General features: G+C 39.7%; 1 protein-coding gene across 1 annotated transcript in view; it reads right to left on the minus strand.

Annotated features, from left to right (window-relative positions):
- SMARCAD1 (SWI/SNF-related, matrix-associated actin-dependent regulator of chromatin, subfamily a, containing DEAD/H box 1) overlaps positions 1-17,929 on the minus strand; it is a 41,117-nt gene that overhangs the window by 17,631 nt on the left and 5,557 nt on the right. Inside the window, exons 3-9 of the mRNA XM_038134927.1 lie at positions 15,792-15,963; positions 12,466-12,640; positions 9,443-9,506; positions 5,152-5,240; positions 3,174-3,257; positions 2,457-2,541; positions 612-1,003 (exon numbers count right to left, since the gene is read on the minus strand). Of these exons, the coding sequence (XP_037990855.1) occupies positions 612-1,003; positions 2,457-2,541; positions 3,174-3,257; positions 5,152-5,240; positions 9,443-9,506; positions 12,466-12,640; positions 15,792-15,963 (1,061 nt within the window). The remainder of the gene's footprint in view (positions 1-611; positions 1,004-2,456; positions 2,542-3,173; positions 3,258-5,151; positions 5,241-9,442; positions 9,507-12,465; positions 12,641-15,791; positions 15,964-17,929) is intronic.

Raw genomic sequence — 17,929 nt, forward strand, 5'->3', positions numbered from 1 at the left:
AACCTTCTGATGCTTTACCTTTCATTAATAAAACACAGCAGCTCATTCCACTAAAAATGGCTGCATTGCTTAGCTAGCAAAACCATGCTAGACACTAAGCTGCAGTAGAATAAAGGCAAAAAAAGAAGAAAAAAAAAAAAGAGAACGACCATTTCTTGCCTGAAACTGAAAATATCCATGCTGGCTTCTTCAATCATGGAGCTACCCTGGAAGCTGCTGCTGTTGCTGCTGCACAAGTGTCTGCAGTAAAGGTCCTGCCACATTCTTCCCTCCTGCATAGGTTTTCAGCTACAAGAGCTCAGAACAGGCTAGCAAACACCTCCTTCTCAACTGAAAGCTCTAATTTCTCCTTCTGCAGTGAAATCAACCAACTTTCTGTGCTACAGAGTGAGTGACAGTAATGTCAGCCAATCAGCTTGAGTTTTCCAGAAAAATCACCCCTTAATTCATTCAAAATCAGGTCATATGACACTATTTGAAACGCTATTGGCTTAGGAGGAACATAGCATTTCAGCCTAATGAGGATAAGGCCACCCATCTAAGCCTCCCTAGGCTGAAGCCACCTTGACTCTAGGCAGGCTGAGGATAGGAAAGGAAGAATGCAGACCTACCAGAGCCTCCCAGCTGTTAAAGGGCCGGAGCGCTATTATCTTCTGAGCCTTTTTCTGAGAACACTGGGGAATCAGAGTCAGTTCACTCAGGGAAGCATCCTGCAGGAAGCTGAGGATTTTTGCTTTGTAGCCATCCTCCATCACTTCGTCGCCGCTGCTGTAGTCCTCATCCAGGGAGCTTCCGCCATCTTCGGAAGCGGACTCATCGTCTGTGTGTTCTGTTTCTCTCTCAGCACTCCAAATGCTCCTTTTGCTTTTGTCCTTTTTCTGAAAGCCATTCTGCTCTTTCTCAGAAGCCTTCTGCTTCATCTCATCTTTACTATCCTCACTCTGGGTTTTAGTGGAGGCTTCGGTCCAGTCAGCAACTTTCCTTTTGGGAGGAAATTCCATACCTATGCACGCAACACAGAAGGTAACAAGTCAATGCATACTGGTATGGGGCTGATGAAAACACAAGTAGTTCTTCCAAAATAAAACCTACAGATCTGTACAACACAGTTTTAGCATTTAATACACAAGAACATAAAGCAGGTGATCCTAAGAGAACAGAAAAGAAAATCTGTATAAAATACATAAATAGCTCTAACTGTGAGTACAAGACAAGTAAAGCTCATTTGTAGAATGGTCAAATAGCAGAAGGTTTAAAGTATCTTAAAATACAGGTGATTAACATAATGTAGTATTTGTGAGGTGCAGAAGCTCTGAATCAGAGCAAACAGCTAAGAACTCTTATGTATCCTTAAGATGAGATACTGGTCCTTCTGCACCTGACTGCAGAGATACTAATTCAGCTGACTTGAGAAAAAAAGCCTTATTTCACCAGAAACTGATACATTTTTTCCATTTTAATGCACTGTAGTACAGTATTCAGAGTGGGACAATGAAAACATGCTAAAAAAACTGAAATAATGAGGCATCTCCAACCAAAATAACTCAGCTGCCTTAAAGTAAGACACAAGGTATTTCACTGAACACAAGCAAGTAATTTTCAGAAGTGCCTTGTAAGGGTTTTGACTCCTTCATTGCAAGAAAGCTCTTGCAGCGCAAAGTTTCTCTTCTCTCCAATCCCAGCTTGCTGCTGATTGAGTGCAACCCTGACATCTCAGAAGCAGCAGCAAGGACACAACTTCCTCAGCACTGCTAGCTCTCTCCACTTGTAAAGAGTCCAGTTAATAACACTACCCTGTCCCAAGAACACTTAAATAGCTGATACAGCAAAACATGTACATATCTGACAGCTGTGTAACACACTGAAAAGTAATCAACTCATTAAATAGGACTTAAGTTATAACTTGTAGATTGACTTGAAATGACTGGGTTTGCTCCCTACCACATTTAAAGTACTGGGATTTACAGACGGGTTGCATAATTCAAGGCCTGCTTCTAGGATGTTCCTCACCTAGAATACATTCTAAAATTGACGAAATAGCATATATTACTTGTTACCTATGCAGTTATTTGCAATTACTGATCTGGAAACCAATTATTTACAAATAGCACAGTAAAAAACAATTTTTCTTTTTAAACAAGCAGGAAGGGAGAAGGTATCAGTTTTGACATGTACCAAAATATATTTTAAGAGACACCCACAGCTAAGTTCAACTTTTTATACCTACCTGTATTAGCAGGGCAAAGATATTTATTTATCCCTAGTCGGAGAGCAAAAATAAAAATACAGAAAAATTGAGCTTCCTTCTTTTATCCTCCCTGTAATAGTAATTTCAAGTATAAGTGCAAGTTTCTAGGCATGGTGCTGTCAGGACTGTCATTGCTGAACATTCAAAAATATTTGCATCACAAGTTTGTTTTTTCTTTGGATAAAATGAATTATAAATCTGTCTTTACCCTCCTCGTCGTCTGCAAATATTTTCAGGGCCTCCAGTGCATCATGAAACACCCAGTTATGTTCCTCAAGTACCTCTCTCAGCTCCTAGAAAAAAATAAGACATTTTGCATTGTGGTGAGATAAGCACAAGCTAAATTTCTGTGCCTAATAACATCAGGCAAAGAAAACCCCAGCAAATCAGATGATTCAAAATAAAAGGAAATGAAAATGAGAAAACCCTTCAGCTTATTCATATGCTCAGTTTAGGCAGAGTTACACTCCACTTTTCAGAAGTCTAAGAACACACATGAACATGCTTTGCTTCCAACAGTTTCAAGCACAGTACTGAAAGGGCTCAAGTAGTTGATGAGGACCATCAGGTACTGAAGTAATACAAAGTGCTAAATATATTTGGCAGTCTGGGGGAGAAGACTGAGAGAGGGGAGGGATCGGATCATTTCCTCTTGCATTTTTACAGTAAGTCATCAAATTTGACTATGCTAGGATTGTCATAGGGCTGAAATGTAGGAAGAGAAGTTCCCTGTAGTCCTAACCACATCCCACAGCTCTCAGCTCAGGACAAGTTACATTCTAGAAGCAGGAACAGTAAAAGCCTTCCTACCCTGGGCTCTTTCTGGAAGTGCTGTTGGTAAAAGAACTGTTTCATACAGACTATCAACAGCTGCAGTTTCTTAAGAACTCAAAACCTGATGTGCCATAGGGAGACATGAGCTCACCTCCTTATCCAATCCAGGGAATGTACTTTGCAACTTCTTCACAAGCATCTCTTGCCTCTCCCATTTGGGTTCTGAATCATCCAGCTATGTTAAAAAAGGTACCTATTAGGTTTAATATTAATTACAACTATAGAAACAGAAGAAAACCTCATCAATATTGTTTATCCTTAAAGAGCTACTCTAAATTACAAAAGCACTTAAAACAAATTCAAGCTTAAGAGATTCCTAGTCAACAGTCAATGATAAAAGACCAAAACTTTCACAAACATAGAAAATGTCTTCAGTCATGAAAAACTGGGACTCTTTCCTTGATAAGCATACACAGTGCAAAGTTATATACCAAAATATAAATAGTATCGAACTGTCTAGTTTATTTTGCTTTAAAATCAAAAGTTATTAGCAATTCTGAATGATACTTAAGGCAGAAGATGTCAGGGTTGGTGATCAGATTAGATTACTCAGCATGTGGAGTTTAACCCATCACAGCCTACAAACATGTCCAATGGTGTGTTTATCTTAAGATTTATGGGTAAAAAATGCCACAAATATTATGTCACAGTATCATGGAGTCACATCAAAAACTGGTAAAACTTTTCATCAACAACAGCTTCACTAACAGCTACTACTAGCCTGCAAAATGGAAGTTAACAAGTGCCAAAACTTCCACGGGCTACAGCCTGCTCTGCTTTGTATTCATCACAAAGAACTACACCAGTTTCTTTCTAGAGCTCTGAATGCAAAGTGGTTACAGGGCTACCTGTCTACAGCAGAGATACCAACATTTACTTTGCTGAAGGAGCACAAACCACATCACCCAGAGGCACTCTGAGTAGCAGAAGACATTATTCCTTTCCTCACTCAGTGCTTCTTAAAGTCACTAAGAGAGCAAAGTGCGTAGAAGAGCTGCCCAAGTATGCTCTGGTCTTAGGAACCTCATGGAAAAGCAAGACTAAGGAAAAAAACTCTGCAACTTCTCACTAACTTTCTCTAGAATGAGTTCTATAAGTCTATATTCCACATTTGGTTTTTTCACATCCTTCACCCTTTAAATTGTAATGAAACTGTTAAGAACAGAAATCAAGTTGATATATAAAACCAGGTCCAGTGGAGTACTGCTTGCTAGGCTGGCCGGTTAATAATTAACTAAAGCCTCCTTTGATAACCAAACCCAGGGGATTGGTGAGGAGGAACAAACCCAGTTCACATCTCTCTTTCAGGAAGAAGGAACTACAAATGAGTTGTAATATTTTTGCTTTAATAGGAAACTGTTTTATTTGTTTCTGAGGACAGTATTAGCCTAAATTTCAACAGTCATCCTCCTTCATCCAGCCTCCAGTATTTATGTAGAATTCCCTTTCTTTACATAAATGGCTTTCAAGGATGTCTCCTGGGATGCCTGGGAGATGGCCTCATGACAGCACTGCAGGACTGTGCAAATCTGCCAAATACCATCCTGAATGCACCAGGATCATGACATAGCTCCCATTTATTAGCAGAGGTCAAAGTAGTCATTCCTTTAAATGCAACCAATTAATTATTTTTAAATATTTCCCCAAGTCATAGTTTCAAATATATAAGCAACATCTATAACAAAGAATAGCAGTAGATTTAGCAAAGTATGTTAACTTCATGTGCTTGAGGAAATACAAGGAATGACCTGAGGAGGAAAAGTGATCCAGAGCCTGTAATTTCCACTGATGCTCACAAAAACTGAAGAGCCTCATACACGGCTACCTGCCATCAACTACTTCCACCAAAAGCAGTGAACTGGCCGGTGTGATACAAAGCCACAAGCACTAAAGAACAAAGCAGGTCATTCCATTCAGAATGTCAACAATTAAAAAAAAAAACAAAAAACTCATCCAGATGACAAGATCTGATTTTACTTTATTTTCTGATAAAACACACCACTGTCACTGACCCAGAGAGGTAGTTCCACTTATTTTACAATGCTCAAAGAGAAAAGCACAGTACTTACATAACTAACTTTTGACTTCTTTGCAACTCGCTCATTTTTGGTTTTGAAATTTGTGGGAGAATCTCTTTGTTTCCTTTTACCAGAGGCAGCTTCAAAAAGAATTGAGACAGAAAAGAAGAATTAGTTCCTTTCATTAAGTTCACTGCAAAACGGCAGGATATTTTACTTAATACAACAATGCAGTAGCTACTTGTTACCCACACAATGTTTACCAGTCTCCATAAGATTCCTACTACAGAGCACAGATACATTGAAGCTTGAAGCAAAGCAGCTGCTTGAAAGTACATGTTTATTTACCTCTGAGTTATCTTCAGCAGTCTGGCAATTAATCAAGTAATTACCTCTCATATACAACAACTGAAATAGCATTTTCTTCTTTTTTAAATAAATCCCACATGCTATTACACAAAACTTGCATAAAGGTGTATCTGTGTCTGGTTTTATTCAAGCTGGTATTTCTTCCAGGCTGAAGCCCATCTGTGTGCTGGAGTATGTACATCACTGCCAATCTGGAAGCACTGGTGACTGATTTCTGGCTCAGGTGCACACCGGAGCAGTTACCAAATGCTTGTCAACATTAAATCCAGACATATCAAACAAAACTATGCATATTAAGTCTGTGATAACCTTATCACTTACAAACAGTTCACATGAGCCATAACTTTCTGACTGTCTTTGGGCCTTGGTGATTATCAAGAGATTATCATCTCAGCAATAAGGCCTGCCCAGCCAGGTGCACTTCCAGACTGCTGATGTGCATGGCTCATGAAGGCAAGAAGACATTATTTCTGCACACCACCTTGGCTTGAAGCAGCATTACCAGAACAAATTATTGTGTAAATTCCTAGTCCATGATCTGAAATACTACTGGAAGTTAAATCTTCTCTGAACAGTAAGCGCCTGCAGAGCTTTGGTATCTGATACCAGCATCTCCGGCCAACCTCCCCTCCCAGCCTGCCCTGGGAGACCAGTGAAAAAGAACACCCACACACACACAAAGCACAGTTGCTTTCCAACCCAGAAGAATGTCTGGATGATCAAAATAGTTTTAACTCTGGAACATAAAATAGTCAAATCTTTGTACAAGAAGACACTTCGTGTGGAAATACTTCCAAATAAATTTTCTACTATAGTCATTCACTCTGACATCAGAGAAGTGGCATAAAAATATTGAAAAAAAAGAATTATTAAAACATCTGTAGAAAAGCAAAGTACCAGCAACTCTTCTTTAAAGTAAGGATCTAGTAAGAGATACCAGAAAACACTGTTAAGATTTTTTTCAAAGTATATGTATCTATATATATTTAGATAAAAATATCATAGAATCATATGTTTGGGTTGGAAGGGATATTAATGATCACTTAGTTCCAAACCCCTGCTCTAGTCAGGGACACCTTCCACTAGACCAGGTTGCTCAGACCCTCATCCAACCTGGCCATGAGCACTTCCAAAAATGGGGCATAATTTAAACAATATTGCCAGGAAGATGCCTGCTACCAGCTTAAGTCTGAGAAATGTGTGGTTGTCTTGATATCCAAACTAGGAACTGTCAGGCTGCTGCTGGGCCAAGCACTAGAAGTCACTGGAGGCCTTGTGCTATTATTTCTTAAGCTCAATTAACATTGTATTCAGGATAGATAATTCTGAATGTGACAGTGACCCTGCAAACCCCTTTGCCCTAAAAAAATACATAGGCTGGATATAAGAGTATTTCAAAGATTTTCCTGCTTTTGGGTCAAGGGCTGAGCACTCCATAGCCTTTGAAGGAAGACCCATCATGAGCAATTTTAGAGGCAAATGAACTGAAACAAAGGATCTGGAAAACCATGGTCTCAGGAACCTATAAACAAAATTATTTAAAAATCAACCTGTGGTCTTTGGAAACCCACCACATTTGCAAATGACCAAAAAATGCCAACTTTCTGAAGACATGCACTTTGCAAAGTATACTTAACTTTTCCTTCCTGTGCTAAGGGATATGGCTAAAGGGATAAAGAAACTCTTACTGTTAGATAGGAATCATCCTCGGAGTGCAGGCAGGACCTTCCAGAGGAATCCCTGCTCTCCCCATAATTTTTGTAACTAATGAGCAATGAGAAAAGCAGCTCGAAGGTCTCAGACATTAGAGAAGCACCTGTAATTATTTCCCCTGTTACTTGCTGCTACTTCTAACAAAAAAAAATCCCTTTTATTACTGTGACCTCCCTCATGATGATAAAAGAAAACAGTAATTTCTGACTGCTCAAAAAGCAGTGAATACCAGACAGATTTACATCAGGCTTCAGCTCAGGAGCACACTCACCACTTTTGAGGTTTTCAAGAAAACAACACCAGAACACAAGCAACAGGTATTACTACAACTTCACATCTTAGACACATATTTTCAATGTGTCACATCTAATCTTCATACCTTTAAAAAATCTGCACTGTTTCTTGTTTTAGTTCTACACAACTATTGAATTCAAGCTATAAATACAAGTTTTTTGTCATTTTGACAGGACAGAAAAAAACAAGGATATTGTGGTCACACTTTTTTCACAAAGCCATGCTTGGCAAAACTGTATCTTGCCTTGACCTCTCACACAGCAAACATTTCACAACAAGTAAAGCATATCTGAAATTGACACAGTTAAAGCAGATGTTTAGTAATGTCTCCACATTTAAAAAATGTGTCCAAAATAAGGTGATTTATACCATCACTGTCAGGCATGCTTACTCCTAACTAAATATTTTATACAACAGCTGTGATTAGTGAGAATTTTGCTGCCAAGAAGATTTTTCTGTGGCTCATATTTAAAGGATGTGAAACAACATTCTTAAATCAACACAAAAATGGCCAAAAGGCAGAGCCTACGTACCAGAAATCAAAGTGATTTAGTTCAAACACTGTGAACTGCAGTAAAGTTTAAGGATATGTAGTAGCTTAAACTGGATTAATATTTATGAAAACCCTTGAAAAGTAATCACTCTTATAGGAACAGCAGCACTCATGTATTTCTCAAAACATGCCAGCCTTGTTTCCCATTGCCAGTACCCAAGAATTTCCGTCTATAGAATCTGACCATGCACACAGCAATAAACTCAAAATGGTTTGGTTGGTTAAAAAAACCCCATCAAACAACACAAAACACAAAAGCATCCCTTCACTCAAAGTAGCCTGGATGTTCTTAAAACTTTTTGGAAATTGTTAAAAATCTTTGCACTTTTATATGAAAATAAGAAAATAAAAATACAGTAAGTATAAAGGGAAATTAAATAAGCAAAAAATTTTGTACTCTAAAAACAGGAGTACAACAGTTCTCTCTCAGCCTATGTTTCCTCCTAGATATCCTGCTCCAAATCCATAGTATCCCTCCATGAAAAGATGCATGAATTACTCAAAACAACTAAATCATCAAGAGTGATCAGAAATAGCTTTTTCCATCATTTCCACGAAGATTCCCTCAGGAAAACCTCGGACAGCTGAACTGTAAATAGATGGTTGATCTGCTTTCTATAGTATCAGAATTCCACTCTTCCCTGACCAACTCCAACAAATCAAAAATACAAGACAAGACTTAACCCTGGACTTGGGTGATGTTAACAAACAAACCCGAAGCCCAAGAATTATGACCCTTTAACACATCTAACACTTACAACACACTCCCACAAAATGTGTTGGATTTTTTGTCTAGTTTTGTTTCTTTGTTTAGGTAGCAGCATGAGACTGCATAAAAAGAAGCTCTGAGGGTTCAAAAACACAGTTTGGGTGATGTTTTGCTAGATGACCAAGGGGATCTGCCAAATGTTTAAGACTAACAGTACTTATTCAGAACTACAAGCAGGTGTTGAAAACAACCAGATGAAAAAACTGCAATGGACCTTGATATAAACAATATCTACTTATTAGTAACTACAGACCCAGTATATTTTTTCCATACTACCAGACTGCTCACCTACAACATTTAGAATTACTTGTGCTAACCCCTTACTATTTGCCTCAAGTTCTGGACAAAGAAGGAACCAGCAAGAACAGAATCACTTAACAAATCACAAGCAAAGCAATCCTGAGTTTCACAGAACAAATTCTCCTTTCTGATTTTATTTACAGATTTTGGTCCACATTCTTTTCTCATCTTTCTCCCTGCAGAGCCTATAAATTCACTTTTGTGTTATTACAATAAACAAACAATACTGTAACTTAGCAGCTTTACCAATTTTAAACACTTCCCAACCAATGTCACTGAATTAGCTACAGTTTCTAAAGTTTGGGTTTTGTTTTTGTTTTGTGGGGTTTTTTTGTTAAACATACCTTTGTCATTGATCTTCAAACCAGCAGCTACTGCTTCATCCATTGTGCATGCTGATTCTATCAGCTGCAAAACAAAAAAAAAGGCAACTAAGTGGAGAAATTTAATCCAGTTGAACAGAGGAAGACAAGGCTTGATCAGCTGTGACTGAAAAACACTTTTAACCTCCCCCAAACATAAATGTATTATAAAATCCAAGAGCAAAACTAAGAGGTACCAAATTAACATTTAAATTAACATTTAATTATTAACATTTTGAATACAATGTCACTTATTATCACTTTCTTCCCTACTTCACTAACATACTCTGCATATTTACTTAGAAGCTTTTTTCCAAAGACTATTCAATGTAATTATCACAAAACAAGATAATAAAACCCTCTAATTTATTAACTCAAAGTGTCTGAATACTATTGTGATGCACTGGTCCATTTTCTGTAAGTACATGCAAGAAATGTATACTGTGCCTCAGGCTTTATCAATACATCCTTGCAGTCCTAGATTGTTTCTCCATCCACAAGTAATCTCAACAAAGATCTGTTTTACGAACTGCATGTTTAGACTTTCAGAAGGCTTTCTGCAGGTGAGGTAAGCAACAAAAGCAAATGGCTTACATGTTACAAATATGAAAAAAAAAACCACAAAAAAATGGAGTTACGAGGAATTCCGATTGCCAAGTATAAGTCCACATTTGGAAACAGCACCTTACAATTTTGCTACAATGGCACAACTTCCTTTTCAAAAGACTCATGATTTTTTTTCTTAATAGCATCATCAGTTGTGTCAAGTTTGTCAGGACAGCCTGCTGCAGAGCCCTCATGAAGGAACAACAGATTTGCCTGATACTCCTCTGCCCTCTTTAAAAATGTTGCAGCTACGTAACTGCAGAAAAAAATCTGCACAGCCTCCATTTTCTACAAAGCTCTGCTGATACAGGAGCTATCTTGCATTCTCCTGAAAACAAACATCATCAGCCTCACATGCTGCTCAGCAGCTAATTCACAAAACAGCAGTTAGACACACCACATAGCATGTCTAGTAAGTTACTAAGCTACAATGAACTTTTATCAGTCTTTGAATCAGATAAATTGTGCGCAGCCAAAAACTGAAAAACACATTCTGGACACACACAACAAATTTTAATTATAAGGTTTGGGAGAAAAATGCAGGAACTCCTACTTGCAACCCTTTTCTTCTTCCCAAAATAAAGGAAATAAAGCTTGATTCACTGGGAAACAAAACATCCAGCAAGGAGCACCAGTAAAATGTGTGTATTTCCTCAGTGCCATGTCAACAACCAGGAAACTTTACAGACTAATTTAAACACATTTAGCTTTATAAATAAAAGCTAGTGAAAGCCTTGTGTGGTACTAAAAGTATTTTACTGTAATGAGCTACCATATCTCACTTGCAAGGAGTTACGTGTAGACTTGTATTGTACACTTGGACAATGGCCAAGAGTTCCCACATCAGCTCAATCAGTATACATTACAGTAAGTTCAAACCTACCCTTTGTCTCACTGGAAGTACTGAAGTCTTTGCATGTTAAATATCATAAATGCATAAATCATAAGCTTGCACAGTGTTTCACCTACTGGAAGATGGCAGTGATTCTACTCCTTCTGCATTTCATCAGCTAGCTCATTCCAACAACAGCAACTACCAATAGTTATCAACTGAGACAGCCATAATGAAGCTTAAACGTCACAACAAAGACCTACTTCAAAAATTTTCTAAACACTGGAGTTCACTGTTGTTGAACTTACCTAAAGGTGTTTATTTGAAGCGTGTCTATATGTTCATTTTTATAGATATCCAAGTTCCCATCTATGCGGAAACGTTACATAGCTGTACTTCCCCTAAAACGTTACTTTTACCCTTTTGCTATTAACAAAACAATAACTAAGAGCTGCATTGGGTTTCAATGGCCAAGCTTGACAGTAGCAGGGGCTACACAGGTGGCTTCTGTGAGAAGCCACCAGAAGCTTCCCTCACATCTAAAAGAACCAGTAGCAGTCAGCTCCAAGACAGTCCTGCTGCTGGCCAAGGCCAAGCCCATCAGTGACAGTGGCAGCACCAGTAGATGACAATTAAGAAGGAAGGGGGGTAGGGAAAGGGGGAGGATCAACACACCTGCAATAGGAGAGAGGAAGGAGAATTCATGAGAGAGAAATGGCCCTGCAGACACCAAGGTCAGTGAAGGAGGGGCTGGAGGTGCTCCAGCTGCTGGAGCAGAGATTCCCCTGCAGCCAGTGGTGATGCCCATGGAGAGGCAGCTGTGCTCCTGCCCCATGGAGGCCAAGGTAGAGCAGAGATCCACCTGCAGCCCGTGGAGAACAGCACAGCAGAGCAGGTGCATGTCCAAAGGAGGCTGTGACCACATGGGAAGTTCCCCTGAAAGCAGGCTCTCAGTAGGACCCATGGAGAGAAGGGCCCATGCTGGAGCAGGTTTGCTGGCAGGACTGGTGACTGTGGAAGGGACACACAATGGAGCAGCTTGCTCCTGAAGGACTACACACCATGGAAAGGGATCCAATCTGGAGCAAGGGAAGGGTGTGACAAGTCCTCCTGCTGAGGAGGGCTGATGAACTGACTGCAGTCTCCATATCCCATTCCAAGGCACCGCTTGTGTGGGGGAGAAGGAGGTAGAGAAAATCACAAATACAGTTAAGCTCCAAAATAAGGGAGGGGTGGGGGAAAGGTGTTTTAATATTCGGGTTTATTTCTCATCACCCTACTCCGATCTGAGCAGTAACAAATTATTTTCCACAAGTTGAGTCCGTTTTGCCTATGACAGTAACTGGTGAGTAATCTCTCCATGTATTTATCTTGATCCACGAGTCTTTCATTCTATTGTCTTCCCGGTCCAGCTGAGAAGCAGAGTGACAGAGCAGCTTTAGTGGGTACCTAGCACTCAGACAACATTAACTCACCACAAGACTGTAGCCTGTAATGAAGTCAGAAGTTTAGAAAAACTACCTATAAAATAATCATCAAAATAAATCAAAGAACTGAGCATTATTACTTTTAATAATTCTTGGTCACTCCTTTGGGGAAAACGTTCCTTCATTGTTTGCAGCTTTGAGTCTCTGGTATCCTTCTCTACGTGCTCCTTCACAGCTGGCTGATGCTCCCTACCATTTACAAGTGCCTGCTGGGGCATTTCCTCTTCAGGCTGGTCATCATCAGACAGTTCAGAGCTACAGGGGAAGAAAAAAAAGAAATAAAATTTATTTTTGCTTGTGAATGTTGTACTCTACCAGAACATTACCGTAAACTAACCCACCAGGATTGCACAAAATGCATTGAGATGCATTCAGTAACACTGAATCAACTTGTATGCAAAGGGATACCCCTACTCAGGACAAAGTCAGGCATGTAACAAGTACAGTGTCCTCTTTGCACTAAAGAACTTCAGCTTGGCAAAGGAAATAAGAAAGGAAGAATGGACCAGGGAAATACCATTACTTACCCTCCCTCATATTGTGCTGTAAAAGGTTATTGATAATTTAATAACAACCACCTTAATACAGTTTAGCTACTTGAACAGTTTCAGCTACCTGAATTACAACCAGACTACACCAAGTTTATTTTAAACAGACTTGCTAGTGTTCACTTGCCCAACAGATGAACAGACGTGGATTAGGTTCTTTGTAAACACTTTCAAGGTGCAGTATCAATTCTGTCCTAACTCTCAGCTCACTGAGAGAGAAAATTCAAAGCTCCTCATGCAGCATCTTAAATGTATAAATGTGGCAAGAGCCTTTCTGAAAAAAATACAGTGTTCTGAATTTACTGAAAGATTGATTATTAGCGCTAATTTGCAGGAAAAGCAACCCCTTTGTATCTTTCAGGATAAGTTGCACAGATAAGACTGAACCCAAGCACAGGTCTCCCATCCTCTTTCCTCCCTTAGACACATAAAAACCTCCTTTTGAGAAGGCAAAATTAATTGAACCATATGGAGTTTGCCATTTAATAGGGATTTCACCATCAGAAAGGCTTGCCTGCAGGTCTCTCTACATAAATATAGGTAAAAGACTAAAAATAAACCTGGTTTTCCTCACTAAATCTTTCTTTAGCCGTTGCAACAGGCAGATTGCATTAGAATTCTGGAAAAAAATTGTTATGTGCCACTTACACAGAAGATACACACAGGTAACTGTTCATCAAAGAATCCTTTTCTCCCTTTTTAAAAGGCACACACAGCTACTAGGACTCTGGTTCTGCCTCTTAAGAGTAAGGAAGTAACAAGAGAGAATCCAAATTATTCTTCAGTCCACCAAGGCATTGAGTTGTAAGCCTCAAAACATGAATCCTACTTCCACTTAAAAAAAACCCCAATGAAATATCATATTAAAATTTATTAGCATTTTTCTGATCTTTCTGCCTTGATAAAGAAGGTTTCTTTTAAAAAGTGCATATAAAAAAGAAAATGGTGACACTGTAATTATCCTATCCTTTCCTATCAGGGAATAACATCTACACACTTGTCAACAAAGCCAGAGTTGCCTACATCGTAAATCTTGTCCTCTGTGCATGATGACATTCTTATCAAGCATAAAGAAACACTCATTTAACTGCTAAGCAACTCTGACCCAAAAAGCCTTGTGTTAGATTGTGCTTTTTTTCCCAGACAGCAACCCTCTGGCAGCAAAAGTTGTGGCACATTTTCTTTAGGAAAGATGTGTTTTCTACTCTAAACGTTCTGCTTTCTGTTCTGTGCCTTGTTCAGAACAAGAGAAGCTAGGATACTCTGCAATAAGGAAGTAAAACCACCAAAAAACCCACAAACCCCACAAACTAGGTTGCACATGCACTAAAATGGACAACGCAGACAATGAATTGACTGATTCCATGCAAAACCAGAATTGAGCACAAGCCAGAGCTCCTAAGCCTGGACAGATCCCAGCTAACTCGTGCCACACTCCCCATTTGTTTGTTAGCTCAACCAGAACAGCCACTTGTGACCCAGCTCTGTGGGCTCCATACACATCAATCAGCACCTGAGCCGGCATACTGAGACCAAGTGTCGGGCACTGAGGTGCCTGCTGGCTACACAGGAATACTGAGGAGCACAAGAGGATGTAGCCTCATGCTCATCAATCCCACTAGGGAGTCACCTTGCTGTCCATCTCTCACTCCCAGCAACAGCAACACAGTACAGGAACAGCAAGCAGAGGCTCCGCAAGTTGCGTCCTGCGTGGCTTATCAGCATCAGCTCCATATGGGACAAAACCACTTGAACTGCTTCCAGGTGGGATTGATCCCAGAAGGAGAGTAACTACATTTACACAGCACTGAACACAAGCCAATGTGATGCATGCAACCAGCTGGCCACTTCTGTTTCCTTGCACAATCTGTAACTTTAATCACAGGCAGAAGCAGGAGCTCACTTGTAACTGCTAATATTTTTCTCCTTTTCAAGTAGCTCCCTTAAGTTGAAACTTTGGGGGACAAACACTAAAAAAAGAAACAAACAACACAACATCAGAATTTCAGGTAACAGCAGCAGGAAAATGCATTATTTCACTTCTGCTGTAAAGCCCCAATAACTGCATGCTCTGTGTAGGATTGAAAACCTGACAAGAGGCAACACCTGTTAAGGCTGCAATTCCCATAAAAGTTTTCTGCCCATTAATTCAAGTTGACTATCAAAAAAGCAGGTAAAGCCATCTCGTTTTGCTTAGCACAAGAACATCTAGAGGGCACAATTACCACACGGACCTAACTAGCAGGGGTTCCTTTACACTGTTGCAAATGGCTGCAGATGCCTACCTACATCTTGTCTCACCTGCTCTCTCAACACCACCTTTTTAGCACAAGAGACTCCTGCACAGTGACTCTTCCCTCCCAGCACATACAAAAATATAAATTTCCAAATCACTTAGGAAATAAATAGTTTTCACTATGCACAGGAAACATACCATACAACTCATACTTAAGTTTCCCTCAGTACTCATACAACACACTGAAGCTCTATTTGCTTCCCTGTCAAATACAGCTGCATATACAAAAAAAACCATCAACTCCAACAGTTGAAAATTAGTAAACCAAGTGTTTTATGGTTAAGTTTTCAAGTCGCACTAAAAGGATTTCAGAAGGGCAAAGGCACAAATGTGTAAATGAACAAACATCACATGTTTCAACATCACAGAACTCCTCCTTCTGAGAAAATGTTTCAGCAGGATACTTCTTCCCTAGAAAACCAGTAAAGTTTAGTTAGGGGCAGCTGAATCCCAAAGGAGCAAACAAGAACCCAACCTAGGCTCTGATTTTCAGTTCAAGGTTTCAACTTAAAACAGCCCCTGAGGGTGCAGAGACAGGACAGAAATCTGGCTCAAAGCGTACATTGCGGCCACCTCTGCCCTCAGGGCGCAGCTTTCTCTGGCAGCACGGACGTTTCTTGGCTCCTCATCCTCACTGTCAGACACATCGAGGAACTGCACCCCTCGCTGGCGCTTGAAGTAAGACTCTTTCCTTGTCCTTTGAGCTTCAGGGGTTTCTGGGATGGTGGAATACTCTGTGCAAGACATTTCAATGGGAGAAAAAAGAGAAGACAATGACTTATGACTTCAAATATTTATTTGTACTTAGAGCATCAGGTAGCTGTGATTTTTTCAGAGACACAACAGTCAGTTAAACAGAACTCACGTACTCGTGCACACAAAATTCCTGTCAGCTGCATTTCCTAAAGTGGGAACTTACCTGGCAAAGGATCTTCAGCCCTCTTAAATGTTGTAATCTAAAAATTGTTTGATGTAAGAGAACGTGTATTTTAGGTTAATAACTATTTGTAAATAAATAAATAAATACTTATTTTTAAATAAATGAATAATGCACAAAGTCCTCTGAACTACTTCCAGGCTTATCAGAACATGGACGGAAACAAAAGCATATTTCTCTGGTTTTTTTATGAAGAGAGAAAAATTGATGCATAGAGCAGAGAACATGACAGCTGCAGAGAATATTTTCTGTATGAAAGAAAACTTGTGGAAAATAAATTTTAAAAAAAGCACTGTGGCAGCATTGAATGAAAGGAAAAAAAATGATAAATCCTAGACGTACAAGATATTTGCTGACACAGGAAACTGCACAGGCTTTGAAAGACAAAGGCACCCAATAAACCAAAAAAATATGGTACACCAAATGTTACATAGTAGACTATAGAAAAAGAAGAAAACAACTTTAAAATGGAGCTTAATTGCAGTTAAAGGGATGGAGGTGAATGTAACTCAGTGTCTATGAGGAAACATCAACAAGGGTTCAATGACAGTCCAAAAGAGCAATCATTGAAGCCTCAAGACCTCAGGTTCTTAAAAAAAACTTCCATGTCCAACCATCCAGGAGCCACTCTGGCAGCAGCATCTGAGCTGAGACTAAGACCCCTTTGCAACTACAGATCCCACATTCACAGAGTCACACCAGGTTTCCCAGAGCACTCTCTCATGTCTAGATCCCCAATATCATTTAAGCATGGTACAGTAACAAAATCACAGCTCCAGCTGGTGCCTCTGAGGAGAAACCCCAAACAAAAAAAATCCTTTTACACCCTCACAGTCAAAGTGCAGCGAAGTCTGGAGTCATCAGCTCCTGAGTGTCCGGTGCCCTGGCTGGGTAACGGGCACCTGGGACCTCTGTGCAAGGAGTCAGGAGTTCCCTGCCTCCTGCCTGGGGCTGTCCCCACCCACAGCTCAACCTGCAGCCACTCACTGAGTGACCTACACTGAATGGATCCCTCAACAAGGTGACCTTAGCCACATGCAGGAAAAATCCAGGATAAGGGGCAGGAGAGTCAGCCACCAACTTCTTGGAAAGTTATACTACTGTTACTGGAAGTCCTCCTATAAAAAGATCTTAAATTCTCATAACACAAAGAAAGGATCACAGGCATCCTCTCCCCTCCAAACACACCCATCCTTTTTTAAAACTGATGTGCTTGTGAAGCAAGCACCAGGGGTGCTGCTAACTCTGGAACCACAATTTCAGCTGGAAGTAAAGGCAGTTTCTCCTGTCTCCATTCAGTAACGCAGAAACTTGGTGAGTCAAATTACTGGAATGCAACATCAGTTTGCAAAGTTGATTTGCCAGAAGACAAAGATGAAGCTAGAAAAAATTAATCCGAGAGTCAAATACAGAAAGGAACTATATGGTGTTTAATTCCTTCATCTGTGATAAAAGACCTAGTTTTAGCTGAGTTATCAAAATCTAAGTATCTTTCAAAACACAATACAGGATTATGGTAATGATTTTTAGAAGAGGCAAAAGTCTCACTTTGCATATTAATCTTATTTTGAAAAGCCTATACACATGCAAATTTAGGAATGCCTAAAAATTATTAGTTCTGAAGCAGCAGTACATGGTTCTAAGACAGACCTCGCTGCATCCAAGATCAACATGTTGGCAGTGGAAGCTTCCTGAGCAGTACCTTCTTCTATCTGTCCATTTTAGGAAGGAGATGTGTTGTCCTTGATGCAGTTGCTTCATCT

Source organism: Motacilla alba, chromosome 4 (assembly GCF_015832195.1).
Source record: "Motacilla alba alba isolate MOTALB_02 chromosome 4, Motacilla_alba_V1.0_pri, whole genome shotgun sequence".
NCBI lineage: Eukaryota > Metazoa > Chordata > Aves > Passeriformes > Motacillidae > Motacilla > Motacilla alba.